General features: G+C 41.2%; 5 protein-coding genes across 6 annotated transcripts; 4 read left to right on the top strand and 1 right to left on the bottom strand.

Moving 5' to 3' along the window:
• The first annotated feature begins 1,779 nt into the window (after positions 1–1,779).
• On the top strand, positions 1,780–3,111 carry LOC141806516 (histone H2B 1/2). Its single transcript, XM_074692093.1, has one exon. It carries the CDS (start codon positions 1,791–1,793, stop codon positions 2,163–2,165), a length of 375 nt encoding a protein of 124 aa, XP_074548194.1. The 5' UTR covers positions 1,780–1,790; the 3' UTR covers positions 2,166–3,111.
• A 3,056-nt stretch (positions 3,112–6,167) lies between these two features.
• On the top strand, positions 6,168–11,863 carry LOC141806149 (cytochrome c oxidase assembly factor 1 homolog). Of its 2 annotated transcripts, none has more exons than XM_074691441.1 (5): positions 6,168–6,245; positions 6,974–7,086; positions 8,893–9,044; positions 9,810–9,886; positions 11,155–11,863. In XM_074691441.1, exons 2-5 carry the CDS (start codon positions 7,002–7,004, stop codon positions 11,336–11,338), a joined length of 498 nt encoding a protein of 165 aa, XP_074547542.1. In that variant the 5' UTR covers positions 6,168–6,245; positions 6,974–7,001; the 3' UTR covers positions 11,339–11,863. The 2 variants fall into 2 exon arrangements, with proteins under 2 accessions (XP_074547542.1, XP_074547533.1); XM_074691432.1 differs by having other exon boundaries at positions 6,174–6,245; positions 6,980–7,086.
• A 1,414-nt stretch (positions 11,864–13,277) lies between these two features.
• Positions 13,278–13,688, bottom strand: LOC141784240 (histone H3). The gene has a single exon (XM_074662013.1). It carries the CDS (start codon positions 13,686–13,688, stop codon positions 13,278–13,280), a length of 411 nt encoding a protein of 136 aa, XP_074518114.1.
• A 337-nt stretch (positions 13,689–14,025) lies between these two features.
• LOC141806349 (histone H2A) lies at positions 14,026–14,434 on the top strand. Its single transcript, XM_074691818.1, has one exon. The coding sequence runs from the start codon at positions 14,032–14,034 to the stop codon at positions 14,413–14,415; it is 384 nt and encodes a 127-aa protein (XP_074547919.1). The 5' UTR covers positions 14,026–14,031; the 3' UTR covers positions 14,416–14,434.
• Positions 14,435–16,348: 1,914 nt separating this feature from the next.
• On the top strand, positions 16,349–16,717 carry LOC141784201 (histone H2B 1/2-like). Its single transcript, XM_074661946.1, has one exon. It carries the CDS (start codon positions 16,349–16,351, stop codon positions 16,715–16,717), a length of 369 nt encoding a protein of 122 aa, XP_074518047.1.
• Positions 16,718–16,941: the final 224 nt, after the last annotated feature.

Here is a 16,941-nt window from a genome sequence, read left to right as displayed (position 1 = left end):
CTCAAGGGAAATCATCAAGCCCTACACTTGTTAGCATTGACATGCTACAGGCTGCTAACAGCTAATTTCACATGTAAACAATGCAGTCATGGTTACATGTAGGATCTCCAGACAAACACAGGAGAAAAGTAGTAAAAATATCGCTGAAGCCACAAAAAGTTTGGTGTCCAAGACCAACAAATGAACCATCAAAGTGATGATCCACTCCAAATACAAAGATGATGAAAAAGAGATGAAAAAAATCACAAGAAACGGACAAGGAAGAGAGAGCTGCTGCAACAGGCAGCTACTTGGGCAGCGCCTAGCTGCCCAAGTAGCTGTGTGATGATACATATTACAATATAATAATCAATATATATACATATTAAATATGTATAATATATATACATTGATTACAGAATTACATACATTATATATTTATGTAATTATATACATTAATAATTATATATATATATATATATATATATATATATATATATATATATATATATATATATATATATATATATATATATATATATATATATATATACATATTACAATAGGATAATCATATAACGATAATAAGATAAAGATAGAAAATACTTTATTAATCCCAGAAGGGAAATTCATTTGGTTTGTAGCTTATCTTCCAAATATTAAAGAATTGAAGACTCTGATAGCTGCAGGGAGGAACGATCGTCTGTATCTCTCAGTCCTGCAGCGCACAGACGTGAGTCGTCCACTGCTGCTTTTTCTCTGGACAATGATGGTGTGGAGTGGGTGATCAGTGTGACAAATGATGGCCTTCACTTTCTTCTGTGTATACCTTTCCACCACAGCCTCCAGTGAGTCCAAACTGGATCCAACCACAGAACTAGCTCTCTTTACCAGTTTTTCCAGTCGCCTCTTGTCCTTCTGCTTTAAACTATTTCCCCAGCAGACTGCACCATAAAACAAAACACTCGCTACCACAGACTGATAAAACATCTGCAGCAGCTTTCCACAGACGTCAATTGATCTGAGCTTCCTTAAGAAAAAGAGACGGCTCTGCTCCTTCTTAAAGAGTGCATCTGTATTAAGGGACCAGTCCAACTTGTTGTCTAGATGAACACCAAGATATTTGTAGGTTGGCACCACCTCCATGTCCACCCCATGGATGTTAACTGGCTGATGGTAGAGCCCAGACCTTCGGAAATCCACAATCCTATCCTTTGTTTTTGAGGTGTTCAGTAGGAGACAATTTCTATGACTCCAGTCACAGAAAGCCTTTATCAGATCCCTGTATTCATTCATATATGTGATGATACATATTTCATGTTTCAAGGAAACAGGAGAAAGGAGTTTTTAATTCCTCTCCATGACAACAACTCCTATAAATCTCAGAAATCTCGAAACACAAGAATAAGGCTTATTGTCATCAAATAATTGCATTAAAAAGACTATTCTTAAAGCTATCTGCTCCTCTCCACACACACACACACACACACACACAACACTTTAATGAAACTTTAACCCTAAAGCACAAAAATGTGGATGTTTAAATACTAAACCAAAGTGGTTCGTCATTGTTCAGGTTTGTGGGTCTAATCAAGCTCACTAAAATTTCAGCACGTCTTCTCCGCCTTTAGCGTGCAGATAGTCACCGGTTGCCACGGCAACAAAAGCTTCAGCAGTGCAACCATCACGAGGCCAGAGTACGGTTCAACCAATCACCAGTGGGAGACAGCACAGCCGTGTTTGCATAGAAAGTGTATAAGTATAGACGCCCCCTCCCTCCCTGTACGCATTTGCTATCGCCCCACCTCAACATGCCAGAGCCAGCGAAGTCCGCGCCCAAGAAGGGTTCCAAGAAAGCCGTCACAAAGTCCGCTGCCAAGGGCGGAAAGAAGAGGAGGAGGACCAGGAAGGAGAGCTACGCCATCTACGTGTACAAGGTGCTGAAACAGGTTCACCCCGACACTGGGATCTCGTCCAAAGCTATGGGCATCATGAACTCGTTCGTCAGCGACATCTTCGAGCGCATCGCCGGTGAGGCCTCTCGTCTGGCTCACTACAATAAGCGCTCCACCATCACGTCGCGGGAGATCCAGACCGCCGTCCGCCTGCTGCTGCCCGGTGAGCTGGCCAAGCACGCCGTGTCCGAGGGCACCAAGGCTGTGACCAAGTACACCAGCTCCAAGTAACTAGCTCTATTGACAACATAAACCAACGGCTCTTTTAAGAGCCACCCACTTACATCTAAAGTATTAATATTCCTCGTATGGCCTAGTAATCATCTGCATATGTAATAACGTGAAGAAACACATTTAATTTCCCACGATATAAAGCGAATATATTATAGTTTCACAATTGGGATTTCTGTGTGAACACTCGCCAGTATGCTTAGCTGTGCCTCACCACGAAGCACCACAGTAATCTGGGCCCGCGCCAATGCATATTGCAGACGTCACTGAAGGGGAGCAGGGCAGCGTTCATAGCAGCTGGACACCACAGAACAAAGAAAAACAATATTATTTTCTTGATGCATCTGAAACATATGTAATGTTTTATTTTAAAGCTAGCAGAAGCATCACCTCAACACGACCCACTTGTGAAATAACTTTACACAACTTCTTAAGTGGTTTCTATGAATTTAATGAAGTGTAAGCAATTACCTGTGAGATGCTTGCCATTTTTTAACTGCTAAAAGTGACAAGATTGACTGGTGTTTCCTTCGCATCAATTCACTTCTGTCCCACAGACTGTCTATCATCACTATTATTGTATTGTAGTGAAGCTGAAATATACCAGCAGTTTGGGGGACCGCATCTTAACCCGTATGCCATCTGATAAATATACATATATGAATATATGATAAAAAAAAAAAAAGTGCCCTGTGATTGAATGGCGACCAGTTCAGGGTGTACTCCCCCTCTCACCCAATGACAGCTGGGTTAAGCTTCAGTATGGTGGCCCTTAAGGGCTATGTGAATAAATATTTCAAAAGTGCAAAATAAATTCCAGAAGCACTAATACATTTTACAAACTATAAATATATTTCCAAATAGACAAATACTTTTCACAGAACGTAGTTCTATATAAATTGAAAGTAACTGATCACAAATTAAATTCCATTGATAACAAAATGGATTCCACCCAACACAAATTAAATTCCATTGATAACAAAATAGATTCCACCCAACACAAATTAAATTCCATTGATAACAAAATAAATTTTACTCATTACAAAATAAATCTCACCTGTTACAAAACACATTTTAAAAAACGAAAAAGGGTAGGGCCAGCGCCGTCGAGTGAGACCATGAAATTTGTCTCTGAACAATCCCATCCCAATGGTGGAAAGTGTGACGGATAAACCTGTGACACGCCTACAGGAGGGTCCTGCGTGGATTTAGCTCCTGAAGCAGTCTCATTACAGTCTCTCTTTTGACACGGAGACCATGCTTCTGCTTGAGCATGATCCACATTGTCAGGTACACAAACAGTTGTCCAGGTCCCAGGAGCTCAGCTGATATTGCCCTCCAGATAACATTCACCAAAGGATATCTGCCCCTTCTCAGTAGCCTAAGGCTCCTTAAGCGTGACTTCAGGGTTTACAGTAATGTGTGTACATCATGGTAAATGTAAAGCATTTCTATAATCACACCGTATGTATGTCCCTTGTTGAAGTATTACCTTATCAAATTAAGCTTCTCTTCCATCCTGGTAGACCCTTAAAACTTTGTGCTGGCGCTGCTACAGCCAGTATCCAATGTAAACAGGAAATGAGAGATGACTGATGTGATTGACATGCTTTGATTGAGCCAATCAGAGACAAGTAGCATGGTCCTACCCTTTCCGGTTTTGTGAAATTTAACTTGTGATCAGTGAAATTTTATTTGTGATCAGTACAATTTTCTTCGTGATCAGTGAAATTTAATTTGTGATTGGTGAGATTTATTTTGTGATCAGTGAAATTAAATTTGTGATCAGTGAAATTAAATTTGTGAGTAGTGAGAATGATTTGTGATCAGTGAGATTTATTTTGTGACCAGTGAGATTTATTTTGTGATCAGTGAAATTCAATTTGGGATGGGTGAGATCCATTTTGTGTTCAGTGATGCATCATCTGCTATCAGCACCTCAGCAGGCAACGTCTCTGTGTTGTGTTTTCTGAGAGCGATGGAATGCACTCGTTGGAGGATTTAATACAGAGCCAAGCGTCACTTTTTTGTTGTGTTTACCGGCTCACAGCCTTCCTGATGCCTTTTGACTGTAGCAAGCAGACGACACAAGTGGAGGAGGAGAGGATGAAACTTTGGAGCTTTGGGACCCATCTGATGCTTGTGTGCTTTTCTTCCTGTATCCCTTCTTCAGTCCGGTACAGCATCAGCATTAAATTTCCTTAAAAATCGTTAGAAATTCCAAGTCAGGAGTCCAGTGGGAGAGAGTGTTCTAAAAAAAAGGAGACTCCCAGAGGAAATGGGAGTGTTGACAGGTGTGGGTCAGAGTGCAGCAGGAGGAAGAACTGATGAGTTTCATTCAGAGTTTTGTTCCTGCCTGTTTTAAGTTGGCGTGATCACAGCCGACAGTTTGACCAGTGGATAAAAACACTAATTTTTATGAATCAGCATCACCTTCAGTACAGCGTCCAGTTGGTTTTATTTTACTCGAGTAGTGAACAATTCCAGTTGTAACAGAAACAACAGCAAGGCACAATTGTACTTTATCAAAACCTCAGAAATATCACTTTGATTTTGCTATTAGCTGTAATGAAGATGCAGCTATTGAGAGTGGTGGGGTGAATGTGACTGCGGAAAGTCACATGTAGTACGTTTCTGTGGATCAACCACTATGCAAACAGTTCAACCCAAGACACAGTTAGGACTGCCCGCTCATTTGAATAACATTTTCTTCTGTATTTCATGCTGGCAATGTCTGCCAAAAATAAATATATAAATACAAAAATAAACAAATATGAGAGCAGAGCGCTTTTGTTTTCTTATTTATTGATATATTTTTTATTCCCACACATATTTTTTGCATCTATTTTTTTAAGTGATATTTTTACTTTTATTATTATTTTTGGTCCTCCATACATGTGAGGTGGAAAAATAGCTGTCCAGTTGCATTCCTCGATCAGCAGAACAACGGAAAGTTGTTTTGCTTTGTGTAGGTTTCGCTCTTTTTCTCCTACTATCAGGGGCGTAGCTACAATTAGGCAAACACAGGCAGTTGCCTGGGGCCTCAAGATTCCCAGGGGCCCCCAAAGCATCTCTTAAAAACTGATTTATGAAGTTCTCTTCAATTGAAAACATTTCTTTTTTCTAAATCCAACTTCACATGCTTCAAAATACATCTTATTTTCAACCAGTTCGGAAATAAAAACAATGTTGCTCTGAGATCTGAGATAAACATATAAGACTTTTAGGATTTTAAGGACTTGCTCTAGCCCAGGAAACAGGATAATTTTCTCAAAATCAAACTTTTTGAGTTGGTGATAAACATTACTGTACAAAATCTCTTTTCTGGATACATAACTCACTGGACAGGGGGTCAAATAAAAATACATTAACTTTAAAATAATAGTACCAAAAAGTATGGTAACTGTAAATATCACCTCTTTCAGTAGATTTTTTCCAGTTTTATGTTGTGCTTGATATTTACATATTATTTCTTTACTACGTTATTTTTTTCAATATTTACCTATTGTAATGTTTTTCACTTCATACTTTCTTGTTTGTTACTGTTACTCTGTAAATTCTCCACTGTGGGACAAATAAGCTGTCAATTGACCATAAAATATTTCAAATCCAGGACAAAGTGGACTAAATCATGTATTCACTTTTTTCAAAATCAAACTAAAGTACAGAACTTGAGGAAATGCATTTAGTTGCGTTAAGTTACCACAAGATTAGCACTGTCTTATGCCTTGATTCTTGGAGAGAGACAGTGGACCCAGGGAAGGCCAGTCTAGCTCTGAGGAAGATGAGTTACAAGGACATGGAGGGCCCCATTGACTGGGTTCGCCTTGGGCCCCCAAATGACTAAGTACGCCCCTTCCTACTATATATCAAATTAAAACAAAATCAGAAGTGTTAGTAGAAGACAACAGCTTGTATAGTAGCCGGTTTGGAAAACAGGCATAGACCGTAACATTCCAGTCCACCAGGTGGCGATAATATGCTCTGAAGATGTGCCCAAACCACCAACCAAAAGAGAGTAAGACCCGGAAGCAGTTAGAAAGCGACGAATGAAAGATGAAAAGGGCATCGAGACATAAGGTAACTATCTGCTATATCATTAGTTTGTGTCTGCATCTTCGTTTTCTCCACAGCACACTGGAGTTTAAACGTTAGATAGACTGAACAAGCACCCTGCTTCGTAAGACACCACGTCTCTTGCAGCTGTGTTTACATCATCCTGGGCTGCAGCAGCTTAGTGTTCGCCATCGATGTTTTATTCTCTATTCCTTTGGTTTCCCCACCAAGTGTCTGTGCCCGTGTGTAGGATGACAGGCGCATGACGGAAAAGAATATGGTAGAGAGAACATAAGCGAGGAAGCCGTTAAATGGGAGATTTGTGTTTCTGTAGCGTAAACGACGCCAGTTATGCACTAAACTGCACAGCTGCGTCACCTGTCAGTGAAACAGGTGTGAATGTAGAGCTTCATATTGAAGAAAACTTCCTGAACAGGGAGAGCATGGAAACGAAGAAAATGTAGCATGTCCCCGACTAGTTGAAGAAGGCGTGTAATTTTCTATCATACCTATGAACAAAATATTTGAGTATCCATCAATTTGACATTTCTCTCCTTTTTAAAAAAAACAGTGCCTATAGTTTATTATACTCCTCTGCATCACGTTTTCCCTTTCTTCACCCTGTCTGTTTAATTTCCTATAAAGACCCAGAGTATATCCATTATTCTGTACATAACAGCAAGCATTCTGTTCACAACGAGTCACCAAAGTCATGTTTGTTAATTTGCACTTTTATTTTTTTCTTTTGTAACTAACAGGGAAGTCTTCATCACTGCAAAGATGAAACACATGATACCGAAAGTCTCTGTCATGCTCACCTTGATGAGTGGAGGAGCGGTGTCCGCTGTGTACCATCTACTGCAGCGTGAGTACAGTAGAGCTGTGCATGCACAGACTGAGCTGTCGAAATGATTCAACCTAGATCATCTACTGCTGTTCATTTTCAGCTAATAATAATAATAATAAATTTTATTTATATCGCACTTTACATTTGGAAGCAAAGTGCGATATAAATAAAATTCATTATTATTATTATTATTATTATTAGCTGAAAATGAACATCAGTAGATGATCTACTGAGATACATTTAATCCTAGATCATCTCTGGTGCACTGTGAACCCTGCTGAGGGTACACTTTTGGCCTGCAAAGAATTAAATCATTATATGCTTTTAATGTAATACAACATTAGTAAAGTCTCAGTGGACACTTCCAAACCATTAGGGATGCTTGCTTTGAACAAAAAGTTCAAAGTGTTCGTAAAAACACGATTTTTTTTTTTTTTTTTTTTTTTACAAAAATGACAAAATTATTACAAATATTGACTGAAACACCTATCATAGCCTATCAACTAACACAATGCATTGTGTCACTGAGCAGGTGCATTTGAAAAGCTAACATTAGCAGTCCTACAAAGGTGAAAATTGCATACTTCTTTCTACCCTGAAACAAAAAATCAGCAAGGATAGTTGTCAGTTTAATTCTGTGTGGACTGGGAAGTATTAATTTATTTAACGACAAAGTCTCAAAAAAACAAATAATAATAAATAACAATTTATAAATAAATAATAAATAACAATTTATTTGTTCTGCAACAAGTGCCTTGCAGTGCTGAAAGAGTATAATGTCCAAAGGCACCAACCTATAAAACATGCCGTGTTTTGGACAAACTTTCTTGAGGGATCTCATGAGGGAGCAGCTAAAATTCAGAGTTTGACTAAAGGCCTACACCTGTACTAAAATAAAGCAGACTGTCATAGCCCAGGAGAGGGCCACAGCAGCTTAAAGGATAAGTTCGGTTTATACAGCTTTTACATTGTTTATAGAATGAAGTAGAACAAAATACTCACCCAGAAGGCTTTCCTGATCCAATCAGTGCTTTGGGAGATATTTAGATCCAAAATCGTGCAGCGGACGTCCCTATAATGGGATCTATCAGGGCATAGACAGGGCCGCTCCTAAAACTGCATTAATCATCCAAAAACTTGTGTTTTTCACCAATATTCTAATACTTTGTTTGCATTAGCCCCTCAAAGAAAGGAGGAAGTGGAGTCAGCTCTCCAGAGAGTACTGCGCATGCGCAGAGGGGCAAATGTAAACAAAGTCTTCGTCAGTTCAGAGGTCATTACAGCCACACAGCTCTGTCTGGAGTGACACAGACTGCAGCAGAGGACTAACCCGGAGCGGACCATGATGGAATATTGGTGAAAAACACGAGTTTTTGGACGATTAATGCAGTTTTAGGAGCGGCGCTGTCTATGCCCCAATGGATCCCATTATTGGGACGTCCGCTGCACGATTTTGGATCTAAATACTTGAAGCACTGCTTGGATCAGGAAAGCCTTCTGGGGGAGTATTTTGTTCTACTTCATTCTATAAACAATGTAAAAGCTGTATAAACCGAACTTATCCTTTAACTTTGCTGCTATAACTGTGTGGCACAGCTCATGTCCTCAGTATGAAAATCCGGCTCGACCAAATTTTTAACTAAATAGGCCTGGTCCATGGTATGGAAAAGTCCAGATAGCCAGTGCTTTAAGAAACATAGAGAGCTACAGCTACAGATGCTGAGTCATTGTACAGATGCTGAGTCATTTAACAGATGTGTAGAGTTGATGTATAACCTTTCTGTTTCTCCTCTGTTTTTTACCCTTTTGTCTGCTGTGTATCAGGGAGATTCACTGAGTCGGATTATTATGAAATGTCTTTACGAAGGTTGGAAAATAGTCCTGATGCAATGAAACTCCTCGGAGCCCCACCTTTAAAAGTTGACTACATCCACCTCTCGGACATATACAACCAAGTAGATACGTACTCTGCACAGGTAACGTGTTAATAACCTCAGATTCATTTTCATTCTCATTTACTGGAGCTCAAGTCAAATTTCAACAGAGAAGTTTTTTTTCCTAAATACCTGAGGCCGATCAAAACTGGAAAACATGTTTTACTTTCTCACCAACTGATCTCTGCTGTAGCATCTTAGTTAGCAGGAGCTGTGGACTTACATTTTCTGCAGACAAGGGTACAATATCATTTTGCAAGCACCAGTGCAACCAAAGGAGAAGGTACTCCTACACGAGTTCCTCAAGTCATCCCCAAGTGGATATTGTATGATTATTAGTGCAGCCTGCAACCATTGAATATTTCACGATTCAAGTAAATTCCATCAGTTTATCGTGTAGTTGATAAAACCAGGGCTACTGCATATTTTTGTCCATCCAAAACTGACATTTGAGCTAAGTTTGACAGCACAAAAAGTCATTTCTATGTAATTGTTGTGGACTCTAAAGGAGAGAAGAGAAGTAATTAACATCTTCCTGATCAAGCTTCCTTGCTCTCAGCACTTTGGGCTACTGCCAAAAAATGTTATATTTAGTCAAACGACTGTTTATTCTGATGCTATATTCAACATGCACTCTTTTTAAAGTAATCAACATCTGGTTTTCCAAAACATGCACACAGAGTCAAAAGATCAGGAAAATATGAGGGTATCAGTACTCCTGTGCCTTTGTTGATGCACCACCTCAGACTCCTCAGTAACCAGTCCTCAAACATCAGAGTGTCTCAGTGTGTGAATGTTGTGTTACAGATTAAGATTCCAGTGAGCGGCTCACGCGATGAAGGTTTCCTGTGTACGTCTTCAGTCAGAAATCCAGATACCTTCAGGTGAGCACTCTCCTTTTGTAGTTATTTAATGACTCTTACAAAAAGAAAGTACAGATATTTAACGGGAAAATTCAAGCTTTTTTGAGTCATTCTGTCCATGATTCGTCATATCCAATTTTAGGAAAATAAACCAAATAAAGTATGTTGTAAGTATCATCCTGGAAGGTACATGTGTCTTCATCTTTGAAGATTTTAAGTTATTACACCTTTTAAAACACTTAATCAACAACAAGGTTCTTCAGGAAGTCTTATTTCCTCCAGTTAGAGTCTTTTATTTCCACATGGCCCTTTGATTTATTCCAAAACACTTTATCCAATCTGATTTCCTTTTGTGGACTCCCTTGTCCACTTTGTTAAATCCCTACACAATATTTTCCTGTCTTCCTTATGTTCACTGTGCAGGAAGACAGTAAGCTAAACACATTTGGCTCATCAAAACTCTGGACACCACATTGACTTCTTGAGCCCAGGTTTATTGACAATTGAAAGGGTGAAAATGAGGGAATACAAACATAATGTAATCAATACATGATTTAAATGATTTAAATGATATTGCATAAATCAATATAAATAATTTGACTATCAAGCATGAAAAAAGCAACAGACTCTTCTTGTCTGATTCCCTCTGTTAAAAGTCCTATATTTCTTATCAACAAAGAAACCTGTCGCTCCTAATAGGCTGTATGCTCTTAATACGGCAAACCTATATTCACAATGGCCACTAGATGGCGGCAGATGATCAAAAATGAACAGCCATGCGATCTAATGCTAGACAAACTCAAAGTCCTAGAGCGTCTTAACTATAAACAGGCATAAGTTACAACTAAATGAGCTTCAAGGACTTTATCAAACATAAAAGAAGACTAAATACCAATGATGTCACAAAAAAACACAAGATATTTGCTAGGACATGGGAGGACCAGTGCAGAGCAGCGTCTCGGCCTGACTTCCTGACTGCCAGGTGATATACTCTGCCGTCTTTCTTAAAGGGACAGCTCACTTAACAGAACATTCAAATGAACTCACAAACAAAAACAGGCTAATTCCGGTAGCAATAATAACAGAGGCAGGACAAATATATTGAGAAGTATTAGTTATTACAAATAGAATGTAGAATAAAATCTCTGTTGCTCAAAGGGAACTCTGTGTCAAAGATTTGAAGTCAAACTCACACTGACTGTTGAAAGAGTTTGGCGTATTGTTAATAAAAGTGATATTATCTGTTGTTTGTGTGTAGCCTTCCTAACCAGTATTTGTCCCCCCTGCAGGTGGAGTCTGAAGGAGGCAGTTCTGAATCTGAACAGAGGACAGACCATCAACCTGATGAGTACCCCACCAGCTGGGCAAACTACAGAAGACACACAGGGGCAGGACTCATGGGGGCAGGGCTCTTGGGGGCAGGAAACACAGAGGCAGGACACATGGGGGTCGAGCAAAGGACGCTGGGACTGACTTCATCCAGAGATGAGAGTGACTTCTGCCTACTGTTTCAGGCATTGTTTGGTTAAATGATAAATATCCAGGTGTGTGAAACTGAGAGAAGTCATTGACTCCTGCACTATTAAGGGACAGCAGAGTTCATGGCGCTTCTACATATAAGGGGCTGACACTGATTAAGCTGTTTCTATTTTATTTTGACATTGGTTAAAATGCTTCAAATACTTAATTGTGACTTCAGATTTCAATGAGCAGTTTGCCACGACAGACAATGTAAAAAACATATGAGTAGTCCATACAGAAACCTATAACTTGGGGATTTATTTCTGCATGTGAATAAAGTAGAATGCCACATTAGGTCAGGTTGTTCAGGCATTTTTTTCAGTCAGTCTTAGTCCAACCTTTCTGTGAGATTGGGCTAACATTATAGAAGCAGGATTATCCTGATCCAAGCATGGGGCTGGATTCACGCAGGATAAGAAGAAATATCTGTAATATTACAAATAAAGCAAGCGGAACACTTTAGCTGGTGTCGATATTGAGTGTCTTTTTTATGCTTTGCTTTCAGTTGAGATGCAGGTGTGAGAAGTTTTTTTTTCCTCGCCCCTAGTTTTTCCAGACTCTGGGGTCCTCGTTGGCAAAGTTCCATGTAAAGTGTGGTTATTTATTAATCTGAACAGTTTAGAACCTGGACCAGGTTGATCCAGTCTGGTTTGTCTTTGACAAATTCAGTGCACGGTGAAAGGACGACCTACGTCTGGTAAGAAAAACAGATTTCTTTATGGCGTTCATTGTCATTCACCTGATGTCATTCAGCACCTTGGACAGAGACAGCTGTTCTACACTCCAAGGCAGAGGACACAGAGGGAGGGATAGTTATGAGAAGACTTTCTGTGAATAAAGGTAAATTCAAATTCAATTTATCCTCCAGTCAAAACTAAAGCAAACAGTTGATCGTTTGTCTGAGTCCAGTGGCAGTGGCAGATCTAGAACATTTTAGATGGGGAGGGGTTTCAGTGTTTCTGTACGACATGAAGTGGTACATTAGAAATGGTGATCAGTTGTAAGGCTTTGTAAATTGTAATACCCAGACGAAAAAAGAAGCAAAAAACAGATCACAACCTGAAAAAACAAGTTTATTGAAATAGAACAATCCAGAAAAAATGTCCCTCTCTGTGACTGACTAAAACTCACTTCCTGTTTGACTCAAGAGTTTGTGTATGTGTATGCTGAAACACTACAGTGTAGCTGTGTAAAGAACACGTGTGTAACAAAAACTCTGTGTGCGTGTGTGTGTGTGTGTGTGTGTGTGTGTGTGTGTGTGTGTGTGTGTGTGTGTGTGTGTGTGTGTGATATTTAATATAAGTAATGGTTACCTTGCTGCTTCAGTAACCTACAATGGGATATCACTGGACCATCAGCTTCTGCGATCAATGTAGAGTAACATGGCAGACCCCATGAGCCTTTGTGACTGATCTGACTGATGTACTGCTGTTTGTGACTTCATCAGATGCTTTTTTTAAAAAAACATCTGCAGGCACACCCCTGTCTTTCTTTCCCACTTCCTAGGCGTCATGTAACATTACTGAAACCAAGAAAATGTTATTAGTTACATAAGAGGATGGTTGTGAAACTTTTAAAGGTGTTACAACCCACCCCAGACCCCATCCGGATCAGCCAGTGATTAGCTAGCTGCTTTATTATACCGAATTGATATCGGTATGGAATGAACGAATGGCACCTTGATAGTAATCCCTGCTTGAAGAAACTGGTTGTATTACGTCTTTTCCCATGTTACAATCATACCTGGTCTCCCCATCAATAAATTCGTGATCGACACGTGATTTATAGGTTAATCACGCATTTTTTCTCTTATGTACAGATTTCAGCTCTTTTGTTGGTGTGGTGGCTCTTAAAAGAGCCTTTGTGTTGTTGTTATTGAGCTGCAGACAGTCTAAGCTCTCTCTCCACGGATGCGGCGGGCCAGCTGGATGTCTTTGGGCATGATGGTGACTCTCTTGGCGTGGATGGCGCACAGGTTGGTGTCCTCGAACAGCCCCACCAGGTAAGCCTCGCTGGCCTCCTGCAGAGCCATGACAGCAGAGCTCTGGAAGCGCAGGTCGGTCTTGAAGTCCTGAGCGATTTCTCGGACCAGGCGCTGGAAGGGCAGCTTGCGGATGAGCAGCTCGGTGGATTTCTGGTAGCGGCGGATCTCCCGGAGAGCCACGGTCCCGGGCCTGTAACGGTGAGGCTTCTTGACGCCGCCGGTGGCCGGGGCGCTCTTCCGGGCAGCCTTGGTGGCCAGCTGCTTCCTGGGGGCTTTGCCTCCGGTGGATTTGCGAGCGGTTTGCTTGGTTCTTGCCATGTTGCCTTCTGCCTCTGACTTGGAGAAGTATATGTAGCAGAGAGGAGCCTTGCTGCTCTTAAAGCGGAGGAGCAGCTATGAAACGGTGACGCTGCTTGAGAGCTCCGGCTGCTGATTGGTGAGAGGCCGCTTCTGGAGCTCAGCCCCGCAGAGGAGGGGGACAGAGCCCCCGCCTCAAATGTGTTGAAGCGGGGTTGGTTAGTGGCCGCCCATCGCTGCTCTGCTGGAGGCCTCTTTACTGGTTGGTTGTCAGAAAAACGCGCGCAGCCTGAGTGTATATTAAGAGGGCTTCAGGCCGGGTAGACCACATTTTCATCGACTCCAGACTCACGAAAGATTAACCATGAGCGGAAGAGGCAAAACCGGCGGCAAAGCCAGAGCTAAGGCCAAGACCCGTTCATCCCGTGCCGGGCTCCAGTTCCCCGTGGGTCGTGTCCACAGACTGCTGCGGAAAGGAAACTACGCTCAGCGTGTTGGAGCCGGTGCCCCCGTCTACCTGGCGGCTGTGCTGGAGTACCTGACCGCTGAGATCCTGGAGTTGGCTGGAAACGCCGCTCGTGACAACAAGAAGACCCGTATCATCCCCCGTCACCTGCAGCTGGCTGTGCGCAACGACGAGGAGCTCAACAAGCTGCTGGGCGGAGTGACCATCGCTCAGGGCGGCGTGCTGCCCAACATCCAGGCTGTCCTGCTGCCCAAGAAGACCGAGAAGGCCGCCAAGAAGTAAAGTCTCATACCTGACTGCTAACAACTCAAAGGCTCTTTTAAGAGCCACCCACCTACACCAGAGAGACAATTTCCTACTCAAGAGTACAATAGAGTCAGGGCTACACTGAAGAATGCAGTCAGTCAATCGAATAACTGATTAATTTAAATTTACAGACCTACACTGATCGATGATCAACAGCTGATTTACACATGTTGAATTGACCTAACAACGTTCCAAATAACAAACGTACAAATGTTTCCACTAAATTCCATAGTAAATTAATTCGGGTTGTCTTTTACCCATGGACGAAATCTACGCAGCTCATAGAAATAAGAAAGGGAAAAAAGACGATTGGTGTCAGGCAGAAAAAAGAAAGGATATATAGTAAATACACGTCAAGATATTGCACATTAAAGTACAGTTCAGTCACTTTGTTTTTTTAAGCAGGTTAAAAACACAGACAAAGCTCTGTTGCTCTTCATGTTTCAGTCATCACAGCGCACAGACAAACAGCTGTTAGAGCTGACTGACAGATGATCCAGATGTGATCAGCTGATGGCATGATCACTAAAAGATGTTGCTTCATATGACCCTTTTTTTGATCACTTATCATTTAAGACAATTTTTAATGCTGTATTTTTTGGAGTTTTAAAGTTACATGAATATTTAGAGACATGATTTTCTTTTACACTGACTCTAGGAACACAGAACCTAAGGAGAACGTCAACCTGTGGTTATCTAAAGGTCAGAACCAAATCAGGACGTTCCTCTTGTTTACACTGAAACCTAACAAAGCCTGATGTTCCCTAAACATTAAGGAACCTTAAAGTTTGATCTGAGAACAATGAGTAACTGTAGTGCCACAGTGTAATAATCCTGAGTGTGGCTTTGGAAACTAGAGGATGGATAAACATTTTCTTCTTCATCATCATTCATCTGAAAATGATTATCTACACATTACCATGGATGCTTCCAGAGTTTGAACCAATGTTGCTTTTAGTTTTTATTTTATTTCTATATAGCTTTAATATTCAATTTGAAATGCACTCTGTCATATGACACTACAATATGAAAAACTTTAATAACTGTTGTAAGCAGTGTCCCTTAAACACTGTGTCACACTGTTGCAGAAAATCCAATGAAGACAGGCTTTAAAATAAAGTTCATACCTGGGGGAAAACTGCTAAAAAAACAGATACTCAGTTTTATAATAGAACACATCTGATTTAAGATTTAAAACAACTGTTTAATCAATTCAAAGTTTTTCAACATTGAAACCGAATCAAAGAAAGAAAAAATGATAGGTGCTAGAAATATGATTTTTTTTTTTTAATTCAAAGTCTGATTTTGATGCTGAAAAATAAAGCAGTGTTAGAAATTCACATTCAAACTCTGATGACACAGAAATAATTCCATAATTTTGGATGTTTAAGTGCTTGTGTTTGTCAGAATGTGTGCTCAATGCTGGAGAAAAGTAAATTCGGATTATTAGTAAGAATTTGGAGCTGTATGTTCGAGTGATAAATCTCAAATAAATCAGACCAGATAATAATCTGACAAACTGCACAAAGCTTTATCACAGGAGGAAAATGATCTCCAAAGCCTTCTGTGTTTTCTAAAAGTCTGATGCAGCTGCTGAAAACTTGCTTTTCCTTTTTCTAAACTCTTCTTATCATTCTCTGTCCTGCTTTTACTCAGAATCAGGACACGAAGACAAATCACTTTGTCAGGACGCACAAAGACATTTGGCGCACGGCGCACGGATGAAGCGGGAACCGCGCAAGGATTTGAGACAAAGCCAAAACCTCCCCCCTCACTTCGGACCCCAGTCCAAACCCCAGTCCCAGCCAATCCTGCATGAGCTGCAGCACGGCTTTATCTGCATGGTGGAGCCTTAACAAGAGCGCCCCCGGCCGCAGGTCCTTGTGGTCTGAGTGAACAGCCAGCAAACATGCCTGAGACAGTCAAAGCGCCCAAAAAGGGCTCCAAGAAAGCCGTGTCTAAAGCCACCAAGAGCGGCAAGAAGAGGAGGAGGACCAGGAAGGAGAGCTACGCCATCTACGTGTACAAGGTCCTGAAGCAGGTCCACCCCGACACCGGGATCTCGTCCAAAGCTATGGGCATCATGAACTCGTTCGTCAGCGACATCTTCGAGCGCATCGCCGGTGAGGCCTCTCGTCTGGCTCACTACAACAAGCGCTCCACCATCACGTCGCGGGAGATCCAGACCGCCGTCCGCCTGCTGCTGCCCGGTGAGCTGGCCAAGCACGCCGTGTCCGAGGGCACCAAGGCTGTGACCAAGTACACCAGCTCCAAGTAAACAGCTCTGCTGACAACACCACCCAACGGCTCTTTTAAGAGCCACCCACTCACCTCTAAAGACATCCTTTCACCACAACGATTGTATTATGATAACTTTTTCCGCCAGGTAAATCCAGTGACAATGATCTTTTTCCACGACTTAATGTCCAGTGGGTTCATTCTGAAATAGACAGGCACAGATTTGGTGCCTACATCCCGATCGTGTCTGCGCGCATTATGGTG

Source organism: Halichoeres trimaculatus, unplaced genomic scaffold, assembly GCF_033239565.1.
Source record: "Halichoeres trimaculatus isolate MK-OKI-2021-1 unplaced genomic scaffold, fHalTri1.1 fHalTri1_scaffold_2, whole genome shotgun sequence".
In the NCBI taxonomy this organism is placed as follows: Eukaryota; Metazoa; Chordata; class Actinopteri; order Labriformes; family Labridae; genus Halichoeres; species Halichoeres trimaculatus.
The sequence above is the reverse complement of the archived record's forward strand: the minus strand, read 5'-3'. Positions and strand labels throughout refer to the sequence as shown.

Bases quoted from the DNA above. Each gene is read 5' to 3' on its own strand.
- LOC141806516 (XM_074692093.1), top strand. From the start codon at position 1,791: ATGCCAGAGCCAGCGAAGTCCGCGCCCAAGAAGGGTTCCAAGAAAGCC.
- LOC141806149 (XM_074691441.1), top strand. From the start codon at position 7,002: ATGAAACACATGATACCGAAAGTCTCTGTCATGCTCACCTTGATGAGT. The intron at 7,087-8,892 runs GTGAGTACAGTA...GCTGTGTATCAG, and splicing joins TGTGTACCATCTACTGCAGC to GGAGATTCACTGAGTCGGAT. The intron at 9,045-9,809 runs GTAACGTGTTAA...GTTGTGTTACAG, and splicing joins TAGATACGTACTCTGCACAG to ATTAAGATTCCAGTGAGCGG.
- LOC141784240 (XM_074662013.1), bottom strand. From the start codon at position 13,688: ATGGCAAGAACCAAGCAAACCGCTCGCAAATCCACCGGAGGCAAAGCC.
- LOC141806349 (XM_074691818.1), top strand. From the start codon at position 14,032: ATGAGCGGAAGAGGCAAAACCGGCGGCAAAGCCAGAGCTAAGGCCAAG.
- LOC141784201 (XM_074661946.1), top strand. From the start codon at position 16,349: ATGCCTGAGACAGTCAAAGCGCCCAAAAAGGGCTCCAAGAAAGCCGTG.